General features: G+C 40.3%; 3 protein-coding genes across 3 annotated transcripts; all 3 read left to right on the top strand.

Moving 5' to 3' along the window:
* Positions 1-679: 679 nt before the first annotated feature.
* On the top strand, positions 680-6,483 carry pwp1 (PWP1 homolog, endonuclein). Its single transcript, XM_012851253.3, has 15 exons — positions 680-888; positions 1,111-1,169; positions 1,254-1,426; positions 1,829-1,914; positions 2,004-2,100; positions 2,559-2,669; positions 2,784-2,914; positions 3,021-3,091; positions 4,517-4,613; positions 4,704-4,765; positions 4,844-4,955; positions 5,060-5,150; positions 5,269-5,390; positions 5,863-5,968; positions 6,053-6,483. Exons 1-15 carry the CDS (start codon positions 724-726, stop codon positions 6,136-6,138), a joined length of 1,569 nt encoding a protein of 522 aa, XP_012706707.2. The 5' UTR covers positions 680-723; the 3' UTR covers positions 6,139-6,483.
* A 1,170-nt stretch (positions 6,484-7,653) lies between these two features.
* Positions 7,654-10,743, top strand: mrpl42 (mitochondrial ribosomal protein L42). The gene is made up of 5 exons (XM_012851240.3): positions 7,654-7,797; positions 8,080-8,143; positions 10,033-10,117; positions 10,240-10,403; positions 10,639-10,743. The coding sequence occupies exons 1-5, from the start codon at positions 7,719-7,721 to the stop codon at positions 10,682-10,684; spliced, it is 438 nt and encodes a 145-aa protein (XP_012706694.2). The 5' UTR covers positions 7,654-7,718; the 3' UTR covers positions 10,685-10,743.
* Positions 10,744-12,688: 1,945 nt separating this feature from the next.
* Positions 12,689-23,874, top strand: ube2nb (ubiquitin-conjugating enzyme E2Nb). The gene is made up of 4 exons (XM_012851228.3): positions 12,689-12,829; positions 15,051-15,297; positions 17,610-17,750; positions 22,731-23,874. The coding sequence occupies exons 1-4, from the start codon at positions 12,800-12,802 to the stop codon at positions 22,772-22,774; spliced, it is 462 nt and encodes a 153-aa protein (XP_012706682.1). The 5' UTR covers positions 12,689-12,799; the 3' UTR covers positions 22,775-23,874.
* The last annotated feature ends 3,362 nt before the right edge of the window (positions 23,875-27,236 follow it).

The raw sequence follows: 27,236 nt of genomic DNA on the forward strand, positions 1-27,236 counted from the left end.
CTGCTTTTATGATTTTTTTTATATATTTCATTCTGTTTAGAGATTTTTTTACTCTTCCCTCCCCTCCCTCTTTTTCTTAAAACAGTTTAAAAAAAGCATCAAAGGCTGTTTTCATTTATTTAACCATCCCATAAATGCTAGGATTGTCCCACCTTTTGTAAGGGCCATACACAAATAAGAAGCGTGGTTTAGAGAAAGTGTTTCAACTTCCTTTAAATTTAGCTCACATGCTGTCAATTTCGCTGTTGCCATGACAGTGGCACGTAACGTACGCCCCCAAACACCAGCGTCACGTACAGTGTTGTGCTGACTACTGTCTTCCCGTTCCGACGTACACCGCCTGTGTCCTCAGCTCCATAGACATAAATAATATATAAGAGTCTATATCATGGATATCATACATAGACATCATTGAGCTATATTATACCACTGAGCTCTATTATTATATAGCTCAGTGAATAAAACGCATCACCCTTGCCGCTTGCATATAGACGCCAATAAAGCTCCTGTCTGAGTTTACGGTGAAGGTTCATTGAAATATTAAATAAAACATTTCTATCTGACTTTTTAAACTTTTTATCCCAGCTTCACGTGTCACATTTGAGATTAGTTTGGTCGTTTTATGAGTCTTTGTTGTGAATTTCGATGGAATTCTGATCAGGCAGCTTTTTGAACGCCCTCAGAAGGAGCGGTCCTAAATCTCTCACATGTACCACTGTATGCATGCCTGAGGTGAAGCAGTTTGAGAAAGAAAACAGCACATTTTTTTATATATATATAATTTTCATTGCACTTGGCCTCCGAATATTTGTTTTGTACAGGATGAGCTCCCAGATCACGTGTGTTGGGTGGGTGAAACGTGGCGTCGCCAAAGAAACCCCCGACAAGGTAAGTAAGGCGCACACCCAGCAGAAGATAGCTGTCAACATGGCACTTTAAAGGCTCAATGAACGCGTTTTCGTGGTGCCTGTACTGCCATTTTAAAACCCCATTCATGATAAGTGACATTTGTATCCCCCAATTAGACTTAAACTAACATTACACAGTAGAAGCGCTTTAAGTTTGTTTGTGTAGGCGAAGAAAAAGAGCGTCCGTTTTATTTTCTGCCAGGTGGAGTTGAGTCAAGAGGAGCTTCAGCGCATCATTACCGAAGCCAGAGAAGATCTAGGGTAATAATCCCGAAATGCAAAGACGAGCGCTGATTTTTATCCTACTGCCAAAACACACATTTCCCTTCCTGATGTTGAACCCAGGGACGTGGAAGGAGAGGATGAAGAGGAGGACGAGGGAATACCACGTGATGACGATCCTTCTAACGTAACAGCAGATGATGATGATGACGACGACTTGGGTCCAAAGGATGATGATGAGGAAGATGATGAGCTGGCAGAATATGGCTTGGACAAGTATGATGAAGAGGATACAGGTAAATGATGGATGTGTGCTCTTATTTGTTCCTCCTCTTCTAAGCGTTAATCAGAATGTCCTTTGTGTTTCCACAACAAGGAACCTTTTATTTGTTTCAACCTAAAACGTCAATGCACGTTACTTAAGAGACCAAAACCAAGCTTAAATACAAAATCTGAAAGTTTGCAGGACAGCAACCCTCAACATATGGAGACGGTTACTTATTGTCAATTCAATGTATTTATGTATCATTTTCCTTCTCCATCACATTTGTGGACTAATCTGTCACATAAAATCCCAATAAATACAATGACATTGTGGTGTATAGGTTTTCAAAATGTAAAAAAAAAAAAAAATAAGAATATTTAATAAGGTAGTCAGATGCATTGCTTTACATTATGTTTGTCTATATCCAATTCAGCTGCGTCTAACCTTGGCGACAGTCTGGCCGGGCTCACCGTGTTCAGCTCCAATGACGAGGATCCCTACATCACCATCAAAGACACGGTGAGTATCTGTTCAGATTGGGTTCATCGAGTAATATTCGTTGCAAAAAAAAATAATTATACAAGTTGTGTGTGTTTGTCCCCATTTAGGACCATTATGAGCGAGAAGACTTCCAAATCAAACCCACAGACAACCTCATCCTGTCTGGCAAAGCGGAGAAGGACTGCTGCAATTTAGAGATCTATAGTAAATATGTCATTTTTGATGTGATGAGTGTATTTACTAATCGGAAAGCCAAAAAAAAAGTACTTTTGAAAAATATATTTTTTGAATATCCTAAGCCCCTTCTAAATGATGACGGTTCTCACCCTCTGAAAGGCCGAAGCCGGCTCATTTCAGCCGTTAGATGTCATTCATTCAGCCATGATCAGTGTATCCTGTGATTGTTTTTTATTTATTTTTTTGCCCAAAGTTCTTGGCTGAATTCCTTTGAACAGATAAAAAAAAAATTAAAAGCATCTTGACAGTAAAAAGCACAGCATTTCCATTTAATGTATTCACATTTATTTCTCCTTAGATGTGAAAGATACTCTCCACATATCTGTGGAGATTGTGTAGAACCCTGTTTTAACGTTTTCTAACTAAAGATAAAGGCATTTCTTTCAAGGAAAAAAACATTAATAAAGTGTTTTATGACTTCCCAGTTTATAACTCCGAGGAGGACTCTATGTATGTTCATCATGACATCCTGCTGCCAGCGTATCCCCTTTGCGTGGAATGGCTGGACTTTGATCCCAACCCACAGGAGGGACCAGGTAACGAAGCCATGAGTCAACACCGATAAAGCTCCAGTTATCTGATAAGTCGTGTTTGTAGCTTTAAGAAAAGAAAATGAAAGACCGTTCCCTCTGCGTCTGTCCACTCTGCAGCTAACTACGTCGCTGTGGGCAACATGACTCCTCAGATAGATGTGTGGGATCTGGATGTGGTGGACTGTCTGGAGCCGGTCTTCTCCCTCGGCAGCAAAAAGGCCTGCAAGAAGAAAAAGAAAAGCAAAAAGGTGCAGAATTCCAAATAATGTTGCATAATTTTCTGCAAACTATTAAAGCTATTAAAGCTTGCCTAGTGGCTGGTTTCTGAACATATTGCTGCTGGTTGGGTGGCAGGGTGCAGCAGCGGAGACGGTGGAGGGACACACCGATGCCGTGTTGGATTTATCCTGGAACAAGCTGGTCAGGTCAGTTTTTTTACTGTACCAATCACAATTCCTCTACAATCTGGAAATGTTTTTGATTTAAAGTTGTCTGAAAAAGTATGAAAACTAGTCATCTTTCCAGACTTTTTTTTCCCTAAGGCATTATTTAAATGATACATCTGTTCATCTATCCTTCTATGGCAAACTTCTGTGTTTAGAGTTTAGAAATTGAGTAAAAACTGGAAGGAGGATCTGTTGAGTTCCACTACAAAGCGCACATTTGAATGTTGCTGTCCCGGGGCCTCGTGTACGAAGGGGTGCGCAGCTTTCATACTAAACGCTGGCGGTAGAGAGAAATCCTGAAACAAATACACCGTTTAAATAGACCGGCTGCAGGCGTTGCCTTGATGAATCAGGATGTGCGGGAAATTATGCGCCCATTCGTGTAAATCGCGTGCTGCCGTGTCCTCTCCCATAATTACATATGCAAATCATTGTAAAAACCCGGAAGGGTCCAGATAACCACGGCTCTGTCACACTTTTCACAGAGAAAGACCTCGAAGTAGTGTGAAACCACAGTGAAGTGGTCTAAATCTTAAAAACGAGTCAGGATGTTGCATGAAAAAATTACCTAGAATTCACGCACCTTGCACGGAGCCTGCTCTTATTTCGTTCTCAACACAACTATTAAAACGAGAATAATTGTAATAATTATGATGGTAGGCCAGTTAAAAAAAAGAATCGCCCTGGGTAATCTAAACCGGCCAATAAGCCACAGATCAGTTGAATCTCTGAACATACGCTCCCTCCTCATTCCTCCGCCGGCGATGTCCTCCAGCAGCTCCAACGCTGCCCCCGATCCACAATTACACTCCACTTTATGCAGCTATTTAAGTGAATCAAGACTCTTTATTGTCATTATGTAACCATGATGGAAATTTGATGAGACACTAGCACAGAATTCACACACAGATACAAGACACAATGTTCAATAGTTTAATGCACCGACACTTCCTGAGAAACTGAAAGCACGCAAATAGTCCTCAGCATTCGATAAGATTTAATTGTTTAAGTCACAAAAGACAAACTTCCATCTACATGTAACAAAAACACGGAACTATTTACAATATACATCTGATGTAGGTTGTTTCCATCATTACTGAGCTTTCTTACGTTATTGTATGTGTCTAAATGTGACTATTTGTGCGCATTTAAACCATAAAAGCTCAAACTCTTGAAAAAAAACATCAGGTTTGACGCTCCTGGAGTTAAATAGAACTGAATTTAATTATACTTCAGTGTATTTGGGTGAGTTTTATCACATTTTCACGCGCCGTTCATCTTTGACCTTGGAGAGTTGTGCAGTAAACATTGTGCTGAAGTTCTCTATGCGTACGTACGCTTCGTACATGAGGCCCCTGATGCCAATCGCACGATTTATTTACGAAACTTGTGCACGTTTTGAAGGAACGTGTTGGCCAGCGGCTCTGCAGACAACACAGTCATCCTGTGGGATCTGACTCAAGGCAAGCCAGCCACCACTCTGCGGAAGCATAAAGATAAGGTATCGTGTGACAGTGGAACGTTTAGGATTCACTTTTTCAGAGTGGACGGCTTTTAGCCACTGTTAATCAACCTGCTTCTCATGTTCCAGGTCCAGACGTTAAGATTTCATCCCTTTGAGGCTCAGACTTTGATATCTGGATCATATGACAAGTGAGCGTGATCCGCACTACGTCCTCGCTGGCAGTTCTTTGTAATGGTTTTATATTAAGATCGGGGTTTTCTCTTTAGGACAGCCGTCCTTTATGACTGCCGGAGTCCAGACAGCAGCAATAGGACCTGGAGGTTTAGTGGCCAAGTGGAGCGTCTAGTCTGGAATCATTTTTCACCCTTCGACTTCCTGGTAAATCCTCAGAACGTCAAATATACTCATTTATAATTGTTTGTTTGTGTCTTTATATCTTTTTGGCTGAATATTTGACCGGACTACGTGTGTGTGTGTTTCAGGCCAGCACAGAAGACGGCTTTGTTTACTGTCTGGATGCCCGCACGGATAAACCGGTGTTCACACTAAAGGCGCACGACGAAGAAGTGTCAGGTTTGTGTTTGACGTTAACTAAAACCCGTTCCAGGCAGAAAGCTCGTCTGTCTGCATCATTTGTGGTGGGATGAGATCCGATTTGAACGCTCTCCACCTGTTTTTAAAACCCTTGCAGGTTTGGACCTCAGCAGCCAGATCAAAGGATGTCTCGTCACCTCATCTGCTGACAAGCATGTAAAGATCTGGGACATTTTAGGCAACAAACCCAGCCTGGTGCATTCTCGGGATATGAAAATGGTGAGCAGTTGCATACAATACCTAAAATTATTCAACCCTCACTGATGGCGCACAAACTGTTCAGTGGTTGTTTTGGAACATGGAGTGAATTGTTTCCATTAATGATCCAGGTATTTGAGGTGCTCTGACTTAATAACACCTTATGCAGCTAATAAAGCAGTCGATTTATTGCAGCACACGTGAGATCACACCTCATTCATAAATGCACGGTCTAATCAGGAATTATAATCGAGGAGTTGGCATTAAATGTTGAATGTGCATAAAATACTTGTGATATTAGTTTATTTTAGCTATTTTCTTTAGCTTTGTTTTATTGCAAACTCCTAAACAATTTCAAATGTTGCCAATAAACCCTGCTTTGCAGTGGGGGTTAAATAATTTTAGATAGAGCTGAAGCTTTTGAAAATGATTCTTTTTTCTTTTTTTTTTTTGAGTCGGGAAATGACGCATTTATTTGGTGTGCTGTGATCAGGGAGTGCTGTTCTGCGCTTCATGTTGCCCTGATCTGCCCTTCGTCTACGCCTTCGGGGGACAGAGGGATGGCTTGCGTGTTTGGGACATAAGTGACGTCGCAGCAGGTACAACTAACACCACACTGAGCATTAGTTCGGATTGAAAGCCGTCATTTCACCATTCCGTTCTCCTTCACCGTTTGCTTTTAGTGACCGAGGTGTTCGGGAGCCGCGAGCGCTTGACGGTGTTCCCTGGAAGTCAGGCCTCTGCGTCGGCAGACATGGAAGTCTCCTAGTGGTCTTTTGGATACAGCAGCCCAGGCTGTTAACATAAATAAGCTGAGTTACCATGGAACCCCAGCAAGCTTCCCTGCTGTGCCTTGCTATGAGGAGGACAGAGCTGGATAAAGCTGAACTCACTGGGTCTAAAAAAGGCTAACCAACATGCTTGCAAAGACGTCTAAAAATGATTTGGTGAAGGCAGAGATGATATTTTTATAACTGAGCTAAAATAGTAAAAAATGTTCTCAGATCTCTGTCAGTTTGCCAACATCTTTACATTATATAATGGACTACTAAAAGCAGTAGAACTGATTTACCTGTTATAACAAATATATAAATCTATTGTTACCAAATTTGTAGCTGTTGTTTTTTGTTTTATTATTCCTGCTCATCCGATTACTACCATTAATGCATTATTTTCACCATTCAGTTTTAAAAACAAAGCCAGTTTGTTTGAAGCAGATCAAATATGTTAAACTGTGTAAAAATGTTTCATTACATCTGGTGACATGCACAGCATTTTCAAATATCTTAATGCTAAAGTTTTTTTCATGAATAACTATAGCAAGCCAGATTGATGGTGTGTAACAAACACTCCCCGTTCTCCACGTTACCAATCTGGGACTGCTCCCATCAAATCTGTTCAGCAGAACTTTCCGAGCTTATTGGGCAAAGTGAATCCTCTTGTCCGCCTACCAAAGGCTGGTTTTAGCCAATCACGGTATCAAATGAAAATGTCTTAAGTAGCAGGTGCCATGAGAGACCACAAGTTAAGCTAGTCAAGGCGTACGTCTTATTCGGACAATCGGGGAGTCTGGCAAAACAGATGTGACAGCAGCAGCTATGTGGGCATCCTCCTGCGCCACCATGTTTATTTTGGTTCAGCTGTGGGCTTGGCAGCTCTTTCTTTTGTCACAGCTGTACGTCTCGCCTTAAACCATAATACAGCTAAGTGATTGGCCTGACCTGTTTTTGTTCGGTCTTGAACAGTTGAGGCGGGAGCAGGACAAGATGGATTCTCGTGTTTTGTGAACGCACAAATACCGGGAGAATTGAGCTTGCAGTCAAGGTTATAGTGGTCATTAAGTCCTCAAAAAGAAGAAAAAACAGTTAAACTGTCACTATTATAAATAGATGTGGGTTTTGTTTTTTGTTGCTTTGCAGTGGAAGAATGCAGCCATTTGTGTAGTGGAGGAAATGTTTTAAAACACTGCAACGCAACCACTCCTACCAACCAGTTTGCTTGTTCAAAGGGTGCTGAATCCAAAAAAAAATTCTGAAAATCATGATTTTTTTTTCTTCCATTTTAAGGTTACATACAACTTTGTGTTTGTCAGCATTTCAGTAACATTCTGTGAACGTCAGGACATATAATAAATAAAGTATTGTTTTGGGAACAACATATTTGTAGTTTAACGTTGAGACTATGGTCTTTAAGCTACTAAGGAAAGTATTTTCTAAGTTTTAAGATTTTCATCATTGGAACTTCAAAGTAAACAGAGAAAGATTTGTTTGTCTTTTGAGGACGCGGAACCAATGAACGGATTGCTCAGACGGAACGTTTATACTGACGGACAGTCCAAAATAAGCGAGCATGGCGTCGGGTCATTTGTGCAGGCTGCACAGTGTTTTCTCGCGACTCTCATACGGCGCTACCCCGCGAAATGTGCAAAGTAAGTATTGTTAATGCGGTGTGGGCTGATAACGTCGTTACGGTATCTAGATTTCCCATTGAATGCGTCTTAAACTGACGGTGGCTGCTAAAGCTAACTGTGCTAACCTTGACGTCTGCTCAGCTGGTAAACGGTTTATTTTAATAAACACTTGAACACTTTCATATTCCCTTTTTTAAAAAAAAACGATAAAAGGATGTCGTCTAAGAATGGTCAGATATCTTGGTTATCCCGATTAATCGTATATCTAAGTCGCTGAATCCCTGTTTGTCATGCCTGCAGCTTGTTTGGTGCCACTTCGACAGAAGTCCGGTGTTGACGCTTCGTCTCCTCAAGGCCATAACTGGTTTGTGTTTTTTTTTTTTTTTTTGTTAATATGTCTCTTGGTTTAAATACGCAAAATTAAACACAGAAATCACAAAAACCTCACTCGCACTGTGTTTTGACCCCGCCACAAAATCACCTGCTAACCTACCCTTTTAAAGCAAAGGGTTAATGAGGACACAGCTGCTCATATCACCCCATGAGTCTGATGCATTAGAAGAGCAGAGGAGTCGCTTAGAATGGGAAGGTGTTTGAAATCAGGCCTATTTGTCCACTATAGTTACTTTAAATGGAGCAAGCAATGAGTAAAGGGGGTTGAAAGGTATGGATGTTGCTGCTAGTAAGGTTGCATCCAAATCAACCATCTATTGAAAGCCAAGTACTTAGTGGCCTAAACTTCTCTCCTTTAAGACCCAGGATCATCTAAGACCCACAGTGGTGGTGTGCTGCAGCCTTTAGACGGGTCTCATCTCCAGCACACATAAATGAATTCCTCAGCGTAAGGCTTCGTTCCGCAAATAACTTAAGCAGGAACACATCTTAAGGTTGCAGGACACCGGTAGAGCTTGAGACAAAAGGGGAAAGTTAGGATCACGTTGCCGCCAGTGCAGAGCTTGATCAAATGCGGCAAGGTATGACTGTTTAACCATATATTGTGAGCATTATCTCTCTGAGAAAAAGCTCAAGAGCAGACTTAAATACCGCAAGACATACCAGGACTGGATGGAGGAAGGCTGGGGTTGTTAGTTTCTTAGAATCGCTACAGAAGAAAAGATGATTGCTACCATGAGGCCTTGGTCATGCTGACAGGAAAGACCTTTCTTTCACAGAAGTTTGCACACTTTGATTAATAAGGAGTGGGCTCAAAACATCTTATATATAATATATATATATTATATATAAGATGTGTATATATATATATAGATAGAGAGAGATAGATAGAGAGAGAGAGAGAGAGAGAGAGAGAGAGAGAGGAGAGAGAGAGAGAGAGATTAGTGAGAGAGAGAGAGAGAGACTCTTCTCGAGAGATTCTTAGTCTAGAGATCTCTCTCTCTATCTCTCTCTCTCTCTTCTCTCTCTCTCTCTCTTCTCTCTCTCTCTCTCTCTCTCTCTCTCTCTCTCTCATTAAAGAGTATTTTGTTAGCCTTATAAATTAAATATTTTATAATTTCCTCTCATTCTCATCTACTTTCTTCTCCTATCTATCTAAGATTGTATCTTAAATCTTATATTGTTATATATTAATATATATAATATAATAACTTTGTTCAGCAATTCAGGAGGAATTATGGGTTTTGAGCCATTAATTTTCCTGTACAATGGTCTGCTGTTTTACTGGACGAAAAAATTTATAATTAAGTATCTGAGGGATTAAAATGTTGGAATGTGGTCCATGGCCAGGAGATCCTCTAGGTCCAATGTCACTGAAAACTAGTGCTCCAAAAACTCAAAGCAAAATGATGGCAGACTTCGAACACCAATAACGCAAGAATGAGTCGCCTTCAGTCGGGATTTGGCCAAGCAAGTCTGTAAATATTAAACATTTGCTCAAACCTTGTGAAATGTTTTATCGTTGATCTTCAGTTCTTAACAGAAAGGTCCGCCAAAAAGATCGAACTATGGCTAAGAGTTTTTTTCTATCTGTAAAAGTTCCCTGTGGCGTTAATAGTAGAACAATTTAATAAACAGGTGAGATGTGAATACAGACAAAAGTGGCGCAATTCTGGAGGTAATTCTGAGTCAGAGATTGACAGGAAGATGTGATCCTCAGATCTACGCATTACTGTAGAAAAAAGAAAAAATAGAGTATGTTTAAATCCAGAAGTGCTGAATCGACTAAGGTAAAAGAGAATATATTGAATTTCCTGAGCTGTGTCCTAGACGTTAACTCTTTCAATTTCCATCGTTTAGTGACCCGGAAATAGGTGTCACTTCAGATGGGAGAACTATAGTATGCTTCCATCCCGCTGTCGACGTTCCCTACGAGCTCACTCAGGTAAGCTCACGCATGATAGGAGCTGAGATCGATAATATGACAAACAAAGTGTGCGTCACTTGGTCGGGTACGCCGTGGAAGTTCGTTGGCTGAAACAAGATCACGCTTGTGTGTCTCTGCAGCCCATAGAGCGACCGGACCCTCTGGGCAACCAAGCCGAATCCCACGATCAGGTTCTGAGAGCCCAGCTCAGCAAAGAGGTGCTGAAGGACAAACAGGGGCCGACTATAGAGGAGCTGAGCAAGATGTTTTTCACCACGAAACACCGGTTTTATCCGAAGGGACAGTAAGTACACCCATACAGCTTTTTGCTGCCCTCTGTAGGAGCTAAACTTCTTAAAATAAATGTTTAGTTTTGCTATAAGCCTGTTTTTTTTAATGAAGTGTCTACTTTTGCAACCAGCTCACTAGATGTCCTTTATAGACCGGGCCTCGTTTTGCTTCTGAATTTGAAAAAAAAAAAATGGCTGAAGTTTTTGTTCGCAAATATTGATTAAATAATATTTTTCCACTGTTCACAGGTATCACAGGAGGCGCATCAATAAGAACCCCCCAAAGGACAGATAACTGAAGTTTGGTTGTTTGAGTTGTAATAGGATTGTATAATAAACTGGTCAATAATGTTGCGTGAGTTGTCTGTTGCTTGTTTTCCCCATCAGTATTAAACCGATCTGGGTTCGTAATTTGGATCAGAGTGTATTTACGTTGCTGTACGTTTCAGGGCCGGCAGAAGCAAAGATGTGACACAGAGGAATTCGTCCATTTGTATTTGGATTTTAAATTAGCTGTCAGTGGCTGTGTAATTATTAAATGGAATCAAAATGGGGAGGTGCTGATGTCTAATGCTAGTTTGAAAAATAGTAAATAAAAATCTATTAAAAGTACCGGTAATCCTCACATTGTATTATCTCTGCGCAAATATAGAATTAGGAAAATTTGTTGACTATTTAGTCTTCTTGAAAAAAATGGATAGATCCTGGACCTGGTACTTCCACATTTATTTATAATATCTTGTAAATATTAGTTTCTAGTCTTATTTGCTGTCTCCTCTGATTGAGACCTCTGATTTAATGTAAATTTAAAAAATGTTAAAATATTGCTATAATAGCAGCTGAGGGATTCCAAGATGAGCCCTGAAGATTTTTTTTTTTTTTTTTTTAAACCTCCCCCTGCATCTTCCTCACTGGTGGTAAGATAAACATGGATCTTTTGTAACAGTCCAGGTTATTATTGCCTTGTTTGTAGATATGAGCTCGATAAGTTTTTTGCAGGAAGGTATTTTCTCGTTGCCGTTACTTTACTGACTGTGTTCTCTTGCCTTTCCCATTTTCTAGAGTGACTAAAGAAAACTAGGCCTCAGTATTATGCCATGGTTAAACTTTTAGGCTATAAAAGGTAAAAAGTGATAAATTATCGGTTTCTAAATGTTGAATTGTTTCCCCTACAGAGTATGAGCTAATGAAAAGATTGTGTAGGAATTTATTTTGTGTGTGTGTGGAGTGCATTGATTGAAAATCGTACGGTGTTTAAAAAATAAAGATTATTCACCTCATCTACTAGGCAGCATTTTGAATGTTATTAAAAAAAATTAAATCTATAGTGCAGTTACCTTACTTTATATATTTGTATATACTGTACTATCTCTAAATGTCACGTGTTGAAAATTAACTACATTAACAAGTAATACAACTCAATACTTTGCTATCAGCTTTCTTCATTTGGACATGAAGTCCAGCTACAAAGGAAACAAAGATCAAATCCAAAAAAAAAAAAGGCAACAGTGTGTCTTTAATTCAACAAATCTGGCCTTTACTGAAAATTGCTAACAGCCCTACTTAAATGTCACAACAACCCATGTAGGAGACATGGCAAATGTGATAAAGAAGGTACTTCTATTAGATGAGACCTAAAAACTATTGGGCCTAAACACAAAATGGAATGTGATGGAAAAAAACAACTTAACACTACATAATACCCTAATTATGCCTATCCCCACAATGAAATGTGGCGGAGGCCACATCATACCGGCTGCTTTTTTTCCTGCTGAATTTGGGAAGCTGTTCAGAAATGATGGAAGATGGATGGAGCTATTGCTGGGCACTCCAGGAGGAAAACATTATAGATGATGCAGAAGACCTGAAACTGGGATGGAGGTTTGATTTCCAGAAGGAACGACCCTAAACAATAATGCTAAAATGGAAATGTCTATATTAGGGAGGACAGCCATCACTTTCCCAACAAGCCCTTTGCAGTAATCTGTTGAATTCACATAGCCATTTTCAATAAATTAGAATTTGTGCTCTGACACAATTTGTTCCGACTCGCTTTGTCAGATAACAGATTAAGAGGAGCTTTTAAAAAAATAAAACAAAATAACCCTTTAAGCCTGTATTAACCTGCCCACATTTCTGATGTAATATTCTAATGTTAAATGTTTTTTTTTTATTAGCTTTAACATAATTAATAGCAATAAGTTTATTCAGTAGCTTAGAATATTATTGAAAAACATGTATATAGAGAAACTTTTTTTTTTAATGTGTAATCTGTTTGTTGAGCCCATCCGTCGTCAGGTCGTCTGAATGTACCGGAGGAGCGAGTTATTAGTCCCCGCCCCGCTACTTCGCTCAATCCAACCTGAAGACAGGGCGAGTCAGCGGCTACAAATATAACTGCTAACACAAGATGGCCGGTTTGCCTCGTAGGATTATAAAGGTACACCTGACAACGGATAATGTTTGTACGCGTATATGAGCCGCCGTGTGGGGGGGCTCTCTGTGGGGGGGTCGTTTGGCGATGATGCTGAAAATAAATTGCCACCATGTCGCTTCGTAGCCTGCTCGTTAGCATAGCTAGCCTCCGTCTTGCTAGCTGTCGCGCTAGCCCGCTGCACTGCAAGTCTTTAGTTTGCCACTTCCGTTCGCCCCACGCGCCTCGGCCTGTGCTGCAACTCGGACGGGTTTGATTCGGTACGTGCTCGTTGCGCAATTACCCCCGGCGCCGAGCTAATTGCTGGAATTCACCTCAGCCGCCATATGAATGAATTCGCCTTTCCGAGCTAGCCAGCTAGCTAGCTAGTTAGCTAGCTAGCCGTAGCCTCGCTGGTTCCCACACACACGCCCGGCGCTTTCTGGGGGAAACTTTGCCCTTGTGCGCTCCTGAAAATGCGGGGAATCGCCTTCGTTGGAAGGGGTGGGAGAGACGTGTTCGCGTTGCTTCTGTGTCATTGAACGAACTAGAGCAAATGTGCGTATTGTGAGTCCAGCTGCGCTGCGGTTTCCTCCCTTTCGCCGCACCGCAGCCTGTTTTTTGGGCCTGGCCCAGTGTTTTGCCGAAAAAAAAAAGCCACCCCTGTCTTTTAGGATCCCCCTCCTCCCTTTTTTTTCTTACAGGAAGCGCATTACACTGTCCTTGTACGCATTAGAAAATTGAGTAAGCTAAATTCACACATTTTAAAGTTAACTTTCACTCAGATTTATCAACAAAAACCTCGGTAAAAGCACTTCCTTTAATGGGGTGTTTAGTCAGCAAGGGAGCTTTTTTTTTTTTTTTCCGGTACAACACCGATGCGCGGTCAGCCTTTTCCGCCACGCCGAGCCCTCTGGTTTGGCAGGCTTTTTTTTTTTTTTTTCATTTCTTTTTCTTCCTCTGCCTGCACCGGCAAGTTGACAAAGTGAAACCACTTCCAGGTTCCTGGGTTGTCATTCTGCATTTTTCTTTCCCTCCTCCACCTTTACAACAAAGAGCGTCATTTGTTTGACTCAGACGCTAAGGCGGTTTCCTCCCTGCCGATGGTAGATGAAGTGTGTCTGCACCTGCTTGGTCAGTCAGAAAAACTGATTACTGGGGGACACACACGCGCTTTTAGGTCATTACAGTACATTATGGACTCAGTTAAGACCATTAAATGCTTCTATTTTTGGTGTAATTATAATAAAAGGTTGCAAATATTTCCAAATGTCGGCAGCAGTCTCCCATTGTAACAGTAATTTGCATATTTCCTTTTGCACCAGTTGCACCTGCACCCACTGGTTCATCTGTGGTTCAACAGCAGCAGCCACTAATGTTCGCTTGGGCCCCACGTCTCGTCACAGACTTGCACAGCCGCACTGCTGTGGAAAGCAAGAAAAAGAAAAGCGAAGGGATTTAACAGAAAAGGATGGGGTTGAATGCGCGTCTATTAGTGAAACGGTCAGTCGGGTGTTGTCGTGTTGTGTTGACCGTCTTGCCGCGTCTCCGTTGTCAGCAGTTCCTGGAATGTCGTCCTTCCGGTTTGTGGTTGAAGGTGGACTCTCGATGCTCGGTAGCTGTTTTGATGCGCAACAAATTTTCACCATCGGATTTAAACGTGTTCGGATTAAATAATCGGATTGCACCGTTTTATGTGGGCGCACGATCAGTTAATCTTATCTTATTGGGTATATGGACCTGGTTTTATTCACAATAGAGCCACTCTGACATGCACAGTTCCTATAAAAAGAAAAAAACCACACAAGAAATAGTAAAAAAAAAGCAGTATTGTCTTCCAAGTGCCCAGGATGGACTTAAACGATGTTTTAATTACGGTTGAAACGTCGCTGAGTAAGCAATAGTTTTGAGTTCTTCTATTTTTTTCTGAACAGGTTGCATCGGGAGGCCCGACAGTTTTGCTTCCCGTCGGCGTAACTAGAGCCCAACGAGCGTTTATGCGCCCCGTTGATCGGATTATCAATCAGCATAAACCAACCCTCTCATTCGCATTACAATTTAATTCCGATTGAGCGTAATCTGATCATCATATTCCGATTGGCTTGTTTACACAACGCTTTTTTTTTTATTCCGATCACTTTTGTCCATGTGAACTTAGCTCGTGACTTGAAAGCATGCATGTTTAAAAGACAAAGACAAACAAAAGAATGTCAACAAAGGTGCATATTGTCATCCCCGTCAAACGCAGGAGACGCAGCGGTTGATGGCGGAGCCCGTCCCCGGGATCACAGCTACGCCTGACGAAGGGAACGCGCGCTACTTCCATGTGGTCATCGCGGGGCCTCAGGACTCTCCGTTCGAGGGAGGCACGTTTAAACTTGAACTATTTCTTCCAGAAGAGTATCCCATGGCAGCTCCCAAAGTGCGATTCATGACCAAAATCTATCACCCCAACGTCGACAAACTGGGAAGAATATGTTTAGACATTTTGAAAGGTAAGAACGGGTCTCTATTTTTTATTTTTTTTGTCTTTGCTTTGCTCTCTAACTGCTTTGCTACAATCTGAGGTTCATTTTTGCTTTTATTTCTACATGTCGTTCTCAAACTGTTGGTTCCGATTCAATGTGCTTTTTATCTTTTTTATTATAGGTTTTCATGTTTTCTTGTCTGACAGGGGAGCTTTGTGTGTTTGTTGAATGTTTAATGTGAATATTAACTATTGTGCATCACTCAAAACCTTTAAGTAATAAACTATAGTTTAACTGAAAAGTGAAACAATTAGCTTTTTAACTAATAGTTTCTTTACTCTGAATGTTGAAGCAAAATATATTTTAAAAGCTTATGGTATAGTAACACCTGATTCATGTTTATTCCAATTCTACTTTTATATCTGACTACCGTAATTACTCTAATGTTTTAACCTTTTTATTATTTAAAACAGTGGTGGGAGCTTTAAAATAATCCTTACAGCCATTTTTGGCCTTGCAGAAAGTATTTACACCCCGTCATCTGGTCATGTTACCTCCTAAGACTTAAAATGGACTTTACTTGAAATTTAGGTGAGAAACCAAAACTAAGGTCTAGCACAAAGCTGAGTGTAAATGCAAAGTGAAATAAATATAAATGGGTTTCTTTAAAAAAAAAATCTGGAAAGTTTAGCAAATCCTGGGTTAAAAGGTCAATTCAGACATCTCCCCAATTAATAAATTATCCAACTTTTGTTTAATCTCAGTTTAAATGCGTCTTTGATTTATCGGGATAATGACAATGTTTTTACTGTTTGTTCCAATAGAATATTAAAGAATATCAACAAGTTTAAAAATGGGACTTTATTAAATTTGTCCTGTTTATCGGTACAATTGTAATACGTTACGTAAATTCAGGGATGATGGGTGTTTTATTTTTAGAGCAGTATTTATGTTTCTTAGAGTTTCACTGACCGCAATGGTATATGCTCTTAAAATTGTTTTTAAAAACATTTTTTTTAGTCACTTAAAGTTATAACAATAGTTCTAACTTATAAAAGTCATAGCGACCTGAATATCTCAGCATACACCATCCTTTGTGTTGCATCCCCTCATCTCTGAGCTCACTGAATAAAATCCAGCAAAATAGGAAGATAATGTTCTGAAGTCAGATCTAAATCAAACTTTTTGGCATGTATGCTAATGCTAAACACCATCAGCCCCACTGTTAAACATGTACGCTGCAGGGATCCTTTTCTTCAATACACATAATGACCCTGGGAAATCGCTGAAGATGAGGGAACAACATAGCCAAAATATTAGCCATTTATTGGGTATGTAGAAGTAAATGGGCCTAAAGGCTGGTGCCGGCTGTATGTACATATGTCGCACCGGACTATACGTATTTATATCACACAATCCACTAAAAACTGACATTTAATCTGGTAAGCCAATTTATCCAATTACACAGCTGCATCCCCAACCAGCTGAATAACACAGAACAGACCTGGGAGGATGAATGGAGTAAATTAGCAAACTTTTATCCAGTAAAGTTGTGAAAATTACACCTAAATTAGACCGTGAGCGTAGCGGTGCTATGCTTAACCTAACAGTACTAGACGGATGTTTCAGAGCAACATGGAGCTCACGTGCATCAAAGAAGTTGTAAACCGCCCGGACAACAGAGCTGTAAGCTAGCGCTAGCTGTTGTTAGCTTCAGCCCAGTAACGAGGTTCTGTCGCGGTCTGGGTCCTTCGAGGCACACCACGCAACGCTCTGCTGCGTGAGTGCAGACTGAAACAGCGAAATAACATGTGTTCAGTCTTTGTTATCTATAAGTTAATGTTTCAGTAAATTTTTAATTGGTACAGAAGCAGGATAGTCTTCACGAGCCTAGAGCGCCCTCTTGTGGCTATAGACAGTAATGTTCACTCCTTGGTTTCTTACTGGTATAAATTAAGTACCATTTAAGTTGGATATGCAAGTCGTATCTGAATATAAGTCGCAGGAACGTCCAAACTGTGAAATAATAGTGCGACTTACAGTCTGAAAAATACAGTAATTTCCCCTCAACTTTAGAATTTTGAACCACTCTGTGTTGATCTAATGCATGAAACCTCAATATAAAAACATTGTGTGGTTGTGTTGTGCCATTTTTGTTTCATTTAACAAGTTTTCCCCCAACTTTATCCACTGCTAATCCAGTTATTGAATTTATTTCGCTCAGATCTGTTTTGTTACTGTAATCCCTTGGATTCTGTCAGATATTTCTTTATTTTTTTTTGCGTATTTGGCATAAGTATCAATCGTCATCTTTTACATCCTCTCCCCACTTTTAACAGACAAGTGGTCCCCAGCCCTGCAGATACGCACAGTGTTGCTATCCATCCAGGCATTATTAAGTGCTCCTAACCCAGACGATCCCCTGGCAAACGACGTCGCAGAGCAGTGGAAGAAAAACGAAAGCCATGCCATTGAGACAGGTCAGTATAAGATTGGTGTCTTCTCTTCTACTTTTTTTTTATTTATTATTATTTCTCATTAAAACCCAAGGAGTGGGAGCACCAAAGCGCAAACTGCAGCTCCTTCAGCTTGTCACAGATTTGTAGTTGGAGAAATACTTTGACAGATGGCTGCAAACATTAGCTCCATTCCAGATCTTTGAAATTCCACCCACATCCAGAGCTCGGTGATAGTTTTTCAGGCTGCAGAAGAATAACGATCTGGCGCTAACTCTGCTTGCAGCTTAGGAGGAGGGGACAGAGTTGTCGGAGTCGGGCGGTAAATCCAAACAAAAAGATCAAGAGATTGGGAAGAGCTGAAATAAATTCCTGGAGGTGAATAAAGGGAGTTTGTGCAAAGTTTAGACGATGTGTTGCTGTAGCCTTCGTCAGATGAGCAGTCTACGTGTTCGTTAATGTTTCAGTATAAAATCGGATGAGCTTACTTAATTTATTTGGCCTTAAAAGATCAAACTTGGCAGGAAATACTGTGAAATAACACATTAGGAATGGAAACGGCAAATTAAATGGCAGCACCTTTCTTGGGATGTTGATCTGAATGCAAGCCTGCAGCATCAGCCAGGATGTTTTATTTTTTAAAGATGGACTCATCTGGCTCGTTTATTTTTTCTATTATTATTTTTGACCTTCTAGTTTTCTCTGAGTTCAGAACTACTGATTCAGATTTAAGAATTAAGGATGGGGGGTGCTTTGTGTGTTTTCTAGAGGCAGCCATAATTAATGCAACATAAAATGACAAAATCACAACTGGTCAAAGCACGTCCCTAACCTTTATCTGTTTCTATTAAAACTAAAAGTGCATCAAAGTACATGTTGCCTGTTGTTTGTTTAAAGCTTCTGGGTTTCAGTCTCATAAAAAAGCAAGTTGCCAAGGATTGGCTTATTAAAATATGGGAAAAGTAAATGAAGCCTTTGATTTATAAGACTGGTTGTTAAGAGTAGGGCTGGGCAATATATCAAGATTTTAAAAATGTCGAGATTAAAAATATAAAATAAACATTCGTTTATATCGAGATGATCTTATATTTTATTATAATTGTATGTATTCCAGTGGGTTATCTTTCAGCAGTTTCTTCTACTTATCTATTTGTCTGTGAGACATTTGGGATAAAGCTTTGGTTCAGAGATGCTTTTTTTATAATTACCTTATGAAAAGAAAAACGCATTGAGATAAATATCATATATCTGGGTTCAGCTTAAAAATATCAAGATATTGTTTTTCGTCCAAATCACCCAGTCCTACTTAAGAGTTTAATATTAAATAAATATTAAACTCTTATATACACGATATTAGCTCTCAGTTCAGACATGAAACCACTCCTCAAAACGAAGAGCCCTAAAATGGCTCGTATTTATAATTATTATCAAGGAATTGTTGCAGTAAAAATCTGATTCATATAAACATAAGCCTTCACTGATTGGGCTGGCTGTTCAAAGTTCTCCAATTAAACCATCTCTGCCTTGAAAAAAACCAAAACCCAGCTTAGTCAACAATCATCGGAGAGCATGTTCTTATTTTTCTTATTTCTTTTTGAGAGTCCTCTCATTGGCTGCACAGAGCCAGCCAATGAGAGGAGCCGGACTCTGCTGACACGTGACGGACGCAATGAAGAGTAGTTCTGATTATGTACTGCAAATTTAGCGCCATCACACTTTGGCTGGATGCAATATTCATATTGCGAAGAAAGGCTTAGACTGCAAAACGTGTTAGCTAATCATTTAGGTACCAAGCATTTGGTTTGGTGGGGGGGTTTATGTCTGTAATATATTTAAATCAACGTAAAAAGCTTTTTCAGAGGGAGTAAGGTCATTACGAAATTAATCTGACACAGATATTTACAGGAGATAGGGGTTTTGTTGTTTGGAGATTAATCAGTTGTCCAGATCAGATCAGAACTGGCCTGTTTTTTTTTTATAGTGTGTGTATATATCTCAAATTTTATTTAATGCCTAAAAGTTAAGAACTAGTTCCATTTCTGTCATCTGTTAGCGAACAGCAGGCATAAAAGTTCATGTACTTTGATGCATTGTTGGGGAAATCTTCCTTCTTTATTTGTTAATCAGAACTACTTCCTCTATCAAAGAAACGTGCAGTTTTTTTTTCATCTCCTTTTGTGTTATTGGCCTTAGAAAAAATCTGCAAATATGACCACTTACCAGCCAGGATAGTCCTGATCATTGCAGCCGCGCTTCGTTTTTATAATGAAGCTTTAGTGCAGCGTTTACATATAATTGTACTTAGGACCAATGAAATGCAGTGTTTCTCACTTATTTTACTGTGTTGTCATTTGTTAGTTTTATTACCAAAACTCTGCTTCATCATCGGTTTCTCTTCCTTAAAAATGTCAATGAACCACATATGTGCGCTCAAATCTTGTGATCTTATCTAAGAGGTTATTTTTACGAGCTCCAGGAGCAGCTGAGCTCAGCAGCTTGAGCTCAGATTATCTTGCTGCTTCACTCCATTTACTCTATATCTATGCAGCCTAAAACCGCTGCTTGGTCAAGAGGAAATAGGTTTCATGCTCTCAAAAGGGCTTCACTTATTATTTCCCATGTTTTTTTTTATCACAAACAGCTAATCTTCGATTTTAAGTCCGAATATAAAGCAGGTCAAGGTAAAAAGTGCCCCCCCCCTTTTTTTTAATCACAGAACAAACAACCTTATGGTTTCAAGAGTGTTTCTATCAATACTTACCTGGATTCTGAACACAGAGATTCATCCAGCAGAGCTTATCAGTGTTGATCCGTTTTCACTACATTCATAGTGATTGACATGATAAAGGGGGAAAACAGCTAAAAATCAGTCCCTCCAGGGATGTTGCGATGGTTTTTTTTTCTGATGGTTTCGGCCTAAAATTACGTATTTTTGTGGCACCATTTTGAAAAAGTTGTGATCAAAGCTTTTATTTATTTATTTTTGCCTAAACATCGTCATTACAAACCTTCCAAAAAAGTGGCTTATGTATAAAGCGCAGGTAACATTTTCAAGCAGGGATGGGCGATATGACCTAAAATAAATATCTCTAAATATTATATATAGCATAACAACTTGTTGTAAACACCGACATGGGCAAAATGACGTCAATTATTGTCATACCTTTCAGTATCTGTAAATTTTCGGTTTAACGTCTGGACCTATTTTCAACCACTTTATTAAAAAAGCACCCTTAATCCAAACGGGGGGAAAAAACAAGTTCTGAGGAATTTTCAAATTGTAAAAGAAGAATTCAGTATTGTTCATTCAAGTCAACATGAGCTGTAGACAGTTTAGTCCAGGATCCCCTCTCCCAGGGGATGCTGATGAAATCCTGGGATAGCTCCCCCTAAAATAAATGGTGGTCCCTTTAAACTACGAACATTAAACTAGCTTTGTTTGCCATTCTCCTCGCAGGTTTTACTGCTGAGAAAAGGCTTACAGAGTGCAGATTTTCATCAACTTTCCACCACAACGTTCCTTGTGTTGCAGAACAGCTTTCCACCGCTTTAGTGTAATAACTCTGGGAAACTGACCTCCGCGTATTTTAGCCGCAAGTTTTGATGGCGAATGTGACCGTTTGGTGTCACAGATGTTTTCATCTCGCAGGTTAGGCTTCAGAGACGGAAAAAACAGGAAGTGAAATGAGGTCTAAATTCAGCAGAGTAGCCGTGATTGGTCGGAGATGAAGGGAAGTACGGCAAACGCTGAGATGACTGGTAAAAACTGCCAGTCTGTGCAAAATCTGCGGATAATGATTGAATTTGCATGAATATTTGATCACGAATTTGCAACTTCCTGGAGGGAATGAAAAATGTTCTAGATGGTAAATTCAATGGTAAATGTATTGTGTATAAGTCAGGGGTCGTCTGTAGTTGGGCTAGTATTTTCCAGTGATGGGAAAGTGTGGAAAATAAGAAAATGCACAAATATTAGTATTTTAAGACTTTATGACTGACCTGCACTCCCTGTTTTTCAGCCTAGATCTGTACCCCGTTTATCCATCCATTGGTTTGTCACGTCTTCTCTCAAAAAAGGCATATCATGTCATAAAGTAGAGGTATATAGCCTTTTAAATTGTATAAAGTGGCTGAAACTGCCTCTTGTAACTGTTTTTTTTACTGTGTAGTAACATCATCCTGCCACTAGATGTCAGTTTTCCCACAACACATTAAAACAACCCAGAAATGTCCAAAAAGAGAAAAAAGTGACGCAAAATGATGAGTTTAAAGTGTAACTCACCCCGATATCTACTTTTTTGCAGATAAACTGTATAAACTGGGCCTAAGGGTGCTACTTTAATGTTACTGTGCATTTTTTATATTTCTATATGAACTGAAATGAAATCAAAAGTATCATCAATACACGTGCAACCGGCCCAGATGATTCTTTTGATAAGTAGAGAAACAGAAAATAAAGTTTGTTTTTTTGGAAATCTTCTCCATGTTCTAATTTTCTTTTTATCCCATTTTTTTTAAATATTCTCCATCCATCTCTCGTCTTCTAAACAGTAATTTAGTTTTCAGCTCGCATATTTAGGGATGGACCACTGTAGATGCATCTGTTACAGAGTTATAGACTTATATTTTAGAAATGTGAAACCTAAATATGGAGGGGAAAAAAATAACATGGAAGATTTTTTTTTTCTCAACTCTTTCCCAATGGGCTTGATCGTGTTTGGATTGTTTGCCTGATTCTACCGACAACCCCCAAACTCAAATCTGAGGGCAATTAAAGAGGCGGAAAATTCAGGGGTCCTTTTTATAGGTGACTGGGATTTATTACCTGTGCAATTTCAGCAAAGCTATTTTCTGATGACCAGATAAAGTCATGATAATGAGAACGAATCTTTAGCTGGAGCCGCTTTCCTCCCTGTCAGTGTGCTTAGCTGTTCCATTTTGAACTGTTTCACCATCTTTTACGACGTCACAAGCTTCCTGTTTCTCCTTCCCCCCCCTCCGCAGCCCGAACATGGACCAGGCTCTACGCGAGCAACACTGAAGTATAGAGGAATCGAGGAGAGGCGTCTGAATGTGATCCACAAAATGTACTCCTATTCTGTCAACCTTTGAATTTAACGGACACATAAAACAAAACAAAAAAAAGAAATAAGTCCAAATATATTTGAAAGAAATGATGAGATTTACTGCTGCAGACTCCTGGGTGACTTATTTTCCTCTCTCAAGACGCGTTAAATGTGTGTTGGCCTTTGTTTTTGTTTTTTTTTTGTTTCTTTTTGGTTTCTTTTTTTTTTTCTGTGTTGCTATTTAAATGCATGGACAAGCATCAACACCCTCCCCATGTCTTAAAGTACATGCAATATGTTGTCCTGAGCTAGTCACAGACTGGTACGTTTGCAAAAATATTCATTAAAGTTTTTTTCTTTTAACAAACCCATCATTTGTCAACGCATCTGTACGTCTTTTTGTTTCGCGCAGCGCCCGGCGAATCGTTGTGAAACGTTTGCATCGTCGGTCTTAAAAAAAAAATAAAAAAAAAGTCCCGTTCTTCATTTGGAAGTTAGCGAAACGGTTTAACACAAGAAAATAGTTTGAGTTCTTTCAGCTAACCGAGATAAATCAGGCCCAGAATGGACAAAGCTGGATATTATAGAACCCTGCAGTTTGTCAGTCGTACTTTCCACCTGTCTGTGATACCGATGTAATGATTATGCAAGTGCTTTTACTTGACTCCGGGGGGGCCGGGTGGGGGGGGGATAGGGGCAGCATGGCGGCAGAAGAAAGAGGTAATTTGTGCTTCGGTGGAAGAAACTTGACCGAATGATGAATGCCGTGGTCTGGTTTCGTCTCAACAGACCACTTCGTGTGGCTTCAGTGTCTGGGTTAGAACCTAACAACTTGTTGTAAATTACATTTTTGTTTTTTTGGTGGGGGGGGGAGTTATTGTCCACTAGTTGTTGCTTAGATTTGTCATCCACTTACTAACTGCTATGTTTTCTCTAGCTTAAGAGATTAAAGGACGGCCCTAAAACCTTTAATTTATTGTTTTCCAGCGGGAGCTTATGGTAGGAAGCAGTTCAAGCAGCTAGATGGGAATAATTTGAGATCAAACTGATAAATCGGCTCCCCGTGTGTATTGGAGAAGGGGGGGAAAAAAAAAAAAAGGAACTCTTGTCAATTTGAGTACATTTGCTTACATGGCTCTTCAAACATGCTGTAAATAAAACTGAGTTGAGTAAGTAAGAGGAGTCTACTCTGGTTTGTTTTGTTTATGACTTTAAAGGTCTGCATCCGAGGTTTCCAGCGTACGTCATTAGCTCACACATTCATCTTCCCCACTTGCATCTAAAACCCCCCCCCCCCCCCCGAATTTGAAATTAGGCAAAATTCAGGTGTTTTCAGTAAAAAAAAAAAAAAACAAGTTTTTTCTCCCAATTCACTGCTGAATCCCACGTTCAGTCCCTCCTGATGCCTCCAATCGGGAGGTGCGTCAGCTGTGCTTGAAATAAAACACAAACAGCTGGACTGCTGATGTTAACGTGTCGGTGCGTGTCAGAAAAACCTAATTAAAATAAAAGTTTTGTTTTTTTTTTTCGAAAAATTATCTCAGATTATTGCATCACACAAGATGGAGCAAGATGGTAATGGTCCAAAATGCTTGTAGGGATCCACCTGGAAGGACAAGCTGCAGGTTTAAAGTTAAAGGTTTGGTGTCTACACCACCCGGAGGTGGCAGAAAACGATCAGCGGTGGCCTCAAGGTTCCTGAGGAGGTAGGTGATGAAGACCTTCGCTAGAGAAATGCATCCGCTGCTGAGGTTTCCATCTCTTGGGAGGCTGAAGATGGAAATGTCTCCTAGAAAGAAAGGACTGCAGCATAAAGAAGATGGTTATGGCTAAAACTAGTGTTGCACCGATACCAGTATCCGCACCAAAATGGTGGTATTGGTATCGGCGAGTACCAACAAATAAGTCACAGATACCATTTTGATGTTTGTATGTCACTTGAACGCAGCCTTCTCTCTCCTGACACTAGTTCTACTGGATTCACTTTGTATTAGTCTTTTTTTCCTGCTTTAATAACGTAGCAGCTTGAAAAAGCCATGATGGCAATTATTTTACATCCAAGTAGTATGCTTTTCTTCATATATACACACACACATAAATTTCAAAGTAATGGTATCGGTATGGTATCGGTATCGGTATCGGCCGATACTGCACAGCCAGGTATCGGTATCGGGGCCAAAAAATGGCATCGGCGCAACACTAGCTAAAACCATATAAGTAATTACTGTGCTTTAATAATTAAAACTAATGCCAATCCATTCTGGCTGATCAGTTAATAGAAAAATAAATGCAGAAGAGTCGGTGTTGAGAGGATTATGTTTTAACAAATATGCAGCCTGTTTCCATGTTTCTACATTAATATATAATGGTGTTTTTTTTACAAGTTTAAGAATAAGTAATTCACTTGATGTGTTTGTGTATTTAGCACTTTCCTTAGCTTGTTTTTTTTTAATACTGTGTGCTCTGACGACACTGTTCAGAAGAACAACCAGCTTTTTTGTGGTGCCAGGGTTGATTTTTGTGCTCTGGCACCTCTGTTATTTCAGTGGAAACACCAGACCGCAGTTCAGAACCTGGTGCTGGAACCAGGATGGGCTCTGAACCATATTGGGGGGGGGAGGCCTAGTGGCTTTACTTCCTCTGGCATTAGGAACCTGCAGCATGTTGAGGGAAGCGATCAATTATCGGGACACCCTGAGAGAAAACCCTGTTTGTGAGGAAGCTCAAGCTTGGCCACCACTGACCTTCAACTGGGACAATAATCATGGCAGTATGTCCCAAGGTCCTCCAAGGCTTGAGTAGAAGTCCAGCTTATTTTAAACTACAACTCTGGATTTAATAATGGTCGTTGCTGCACAAAACCCCACAAACATTAAGTTACTAGAGACCTGTTCCCACGAGCAGTGGACTAAGATTCCCCAGGAGCTGCGCCATAAACTGGTGTCTGGCTATGAATCATGCTCGCAGCAGACCATAACATCAACAGGATGTTCTCCTCCTCAGCAACAGGACTTGTCAAGACGAGGCTGACAGCTTTTCAGACTGCAGTAGTCATTAAAATGTGCTGAATCCGGGGAAACTGCCCGTAGAGTTAATTATGTGGAGCTATTTGAATTATTCTGCTTCGACTGAATCCAAATAGCTGTTAGATGGTACATTTGAACTCCTTTCCACCTGAGGCAGAATCGTGTTGGTGCAACTGCGACGTTAATCTGGTGAAGTTGCTGAGCAGTTTTGTCCACAAGGGGGAGCCATCGACACGTTTAAGATTAGCTTCAGAGACCCAATGCTCTCTAGGTTTAACGTTGCCATTAAAAGTACTGCATATTGTCTCCTTGGTTAAATTTTGAAATACTAAAACAATGAAATAGTTACATATGTACAGTATCTCATCCACTTAGAAAAAAATATATTTATAGGATAAAACAGAAGATATGATGCTTATAGACAATGTAAGGTAATGCTTGTAAAACTATGTCAATTGGTTTCCCCCTCAAAATAACTCGGCCATTAATGGCTAAACTGCTGGCAACAAACGTTAGTACACCCTTAAACGAAAACGGCCAAACTGTGCCCTTTAGCCATTTCCACTCACCTGTCATGTGACTCGTTAGTCACATGACGTCTCAGGTGTGAATGGCGAGCAGGTGTGTAAAACTTGGGCTCAATCCGAGACTTCATCCGAATACCCTTAATAATAGCTCCTGCTCCTGTTCCTTGACCTTTAACTGGGTCAACAGTAAGAACTCTATCATGTGTAGGAAAGGAGCTTCGGACTGCTGTGTCGAATTCGGACAGCCTTTAACTCAAACGTCATTACGTGACGGACACACATGGGTGATGTGAGTCAAATCATGGCAAACAGCCTGCCAAAAATGAACTGCAAAGTGCGCGCTCTCTTCTCTCTGGACATTTTTGTTGATATCCGTGGGGGGGGGGGGGGGGGGGGGGGGGCGTTGTGCTGATACGTCATGTCACACAAAGGATTGTGGGATACCTTAAAGGTTCTTAGCACCGGTAAGAGACGTTGCAGGGTTTCTAGGCAAAAGGAGCGGCGTATAGAGAGTTATATCACCGGGCAAAACTAACCGCGCTACTTTTCCTACCTCCTTTACTGACTGCAGTATTCGGACAGTACTTATCATGGTGACCGCTGACGGACTTCCACTTTGGCCAAAGAGTCCTTACCCAATAAGGGTATCCGGATCTGTCAGTGCTCAGTTCTGTCTTGCCTACAGTTATGCATGGTGATGGGAGTGTCATGATTTGGGTAAAGGTGGTGGACTGGCCAAGCATGTCTTCAGGCCAGACCTGAAGGCGCATCTGCAGGTCATCCTCAGAGTGCAAGGTCTCCTGAAGTTTGGAGAAGTTTAAGAGGGCATTAGGTGTTCAAACAACATCCCAAACTTTGAACAGCTACCAGAATAGCCTATTTCATGAAAAT

The sequence above is a fragment of the Fundulus heteroclitus genome, chromosome 17 (genome assembly GCF_011125445.2).
Source record: "Fundulus heteroclitus isolate FHET01 chromosome 17, MU-UCD_Fhet_4.1, whole genome shotgun sequence".
NCBI classification, from domain to species: Eukaryota; Metazoa; Chordata; class Actinopteri; order Cyprinodontiformes; family Fundulidae; genus Fundulus; species Fundulus heteroclitus.

Excerpts from the sequence above, each read along its gene's own strand:
- pwp1 (XM_012851253.3), top strand. The coding sequence starts at position 724 with ATGCCTGAGGTGAAGCAGTTTGAGAAAGAAAACAGCACATTTTTTTAT. Across the intron at positions 1,427-1,828 it reads GTATGATGAAGAGGATACAG|CTGCGTCTAACCTTGGCGAC; the intron begins GTAAATGATGGA and ends TATCCAATTCAG. Across the intron at positions 2,915-3,020 it reads AGAAAAAGAAAAGCAAAAAG|GGTGCAGCAGCGGAGACGGT; the intron begins GTGCAGAATTCC and ends GTTGGGTGGCAG.
- mrpl42 (XM_012851240.3), top strand. The coding sequence starts at position 7,719 with ATGGCGTCGGGTCATTTGTGCAGGCTGCACAGTGTTTTCTCGCGACTC. Across the intron at positions 8,144-10,032 it reads TCTCCTCAAGGCCATAACTG|TGACCCGGAAATAGGTGTCA; the intron begins GTTTGTGTTTTT and ends TCCATCGTTTAG. Across the intron at positions 10,118-10,239 it reads TTCCCTACGAGCTCACTCAG|CCCATAGAGCGACCGGACCC; the intron begins GTAAGCTCACGC and ends GTGTCTCTGCAG.
- ube2nb (XM_012851228.3), top strand. The coding sequence starts at position 12,800 with ATGGCCGGTTTGCCTCGTAGGATTATAAAG. Across the intron at positions 12,830-15,050 it reads TGCCTCGTAGGATTATAAAG|GAGACGCAGCGGTTGATGGC; the intron begins GTACACCTGACA and ends CGTCAAACGCAG. Across the intron at positions 17,751-22,730 it reads AAGCCATGCCATTGAGACAG|CCCGAACATGGACCAGGCTC; the intron begins GTCAGTATAAGA and ends CCCCCTCCGCAG.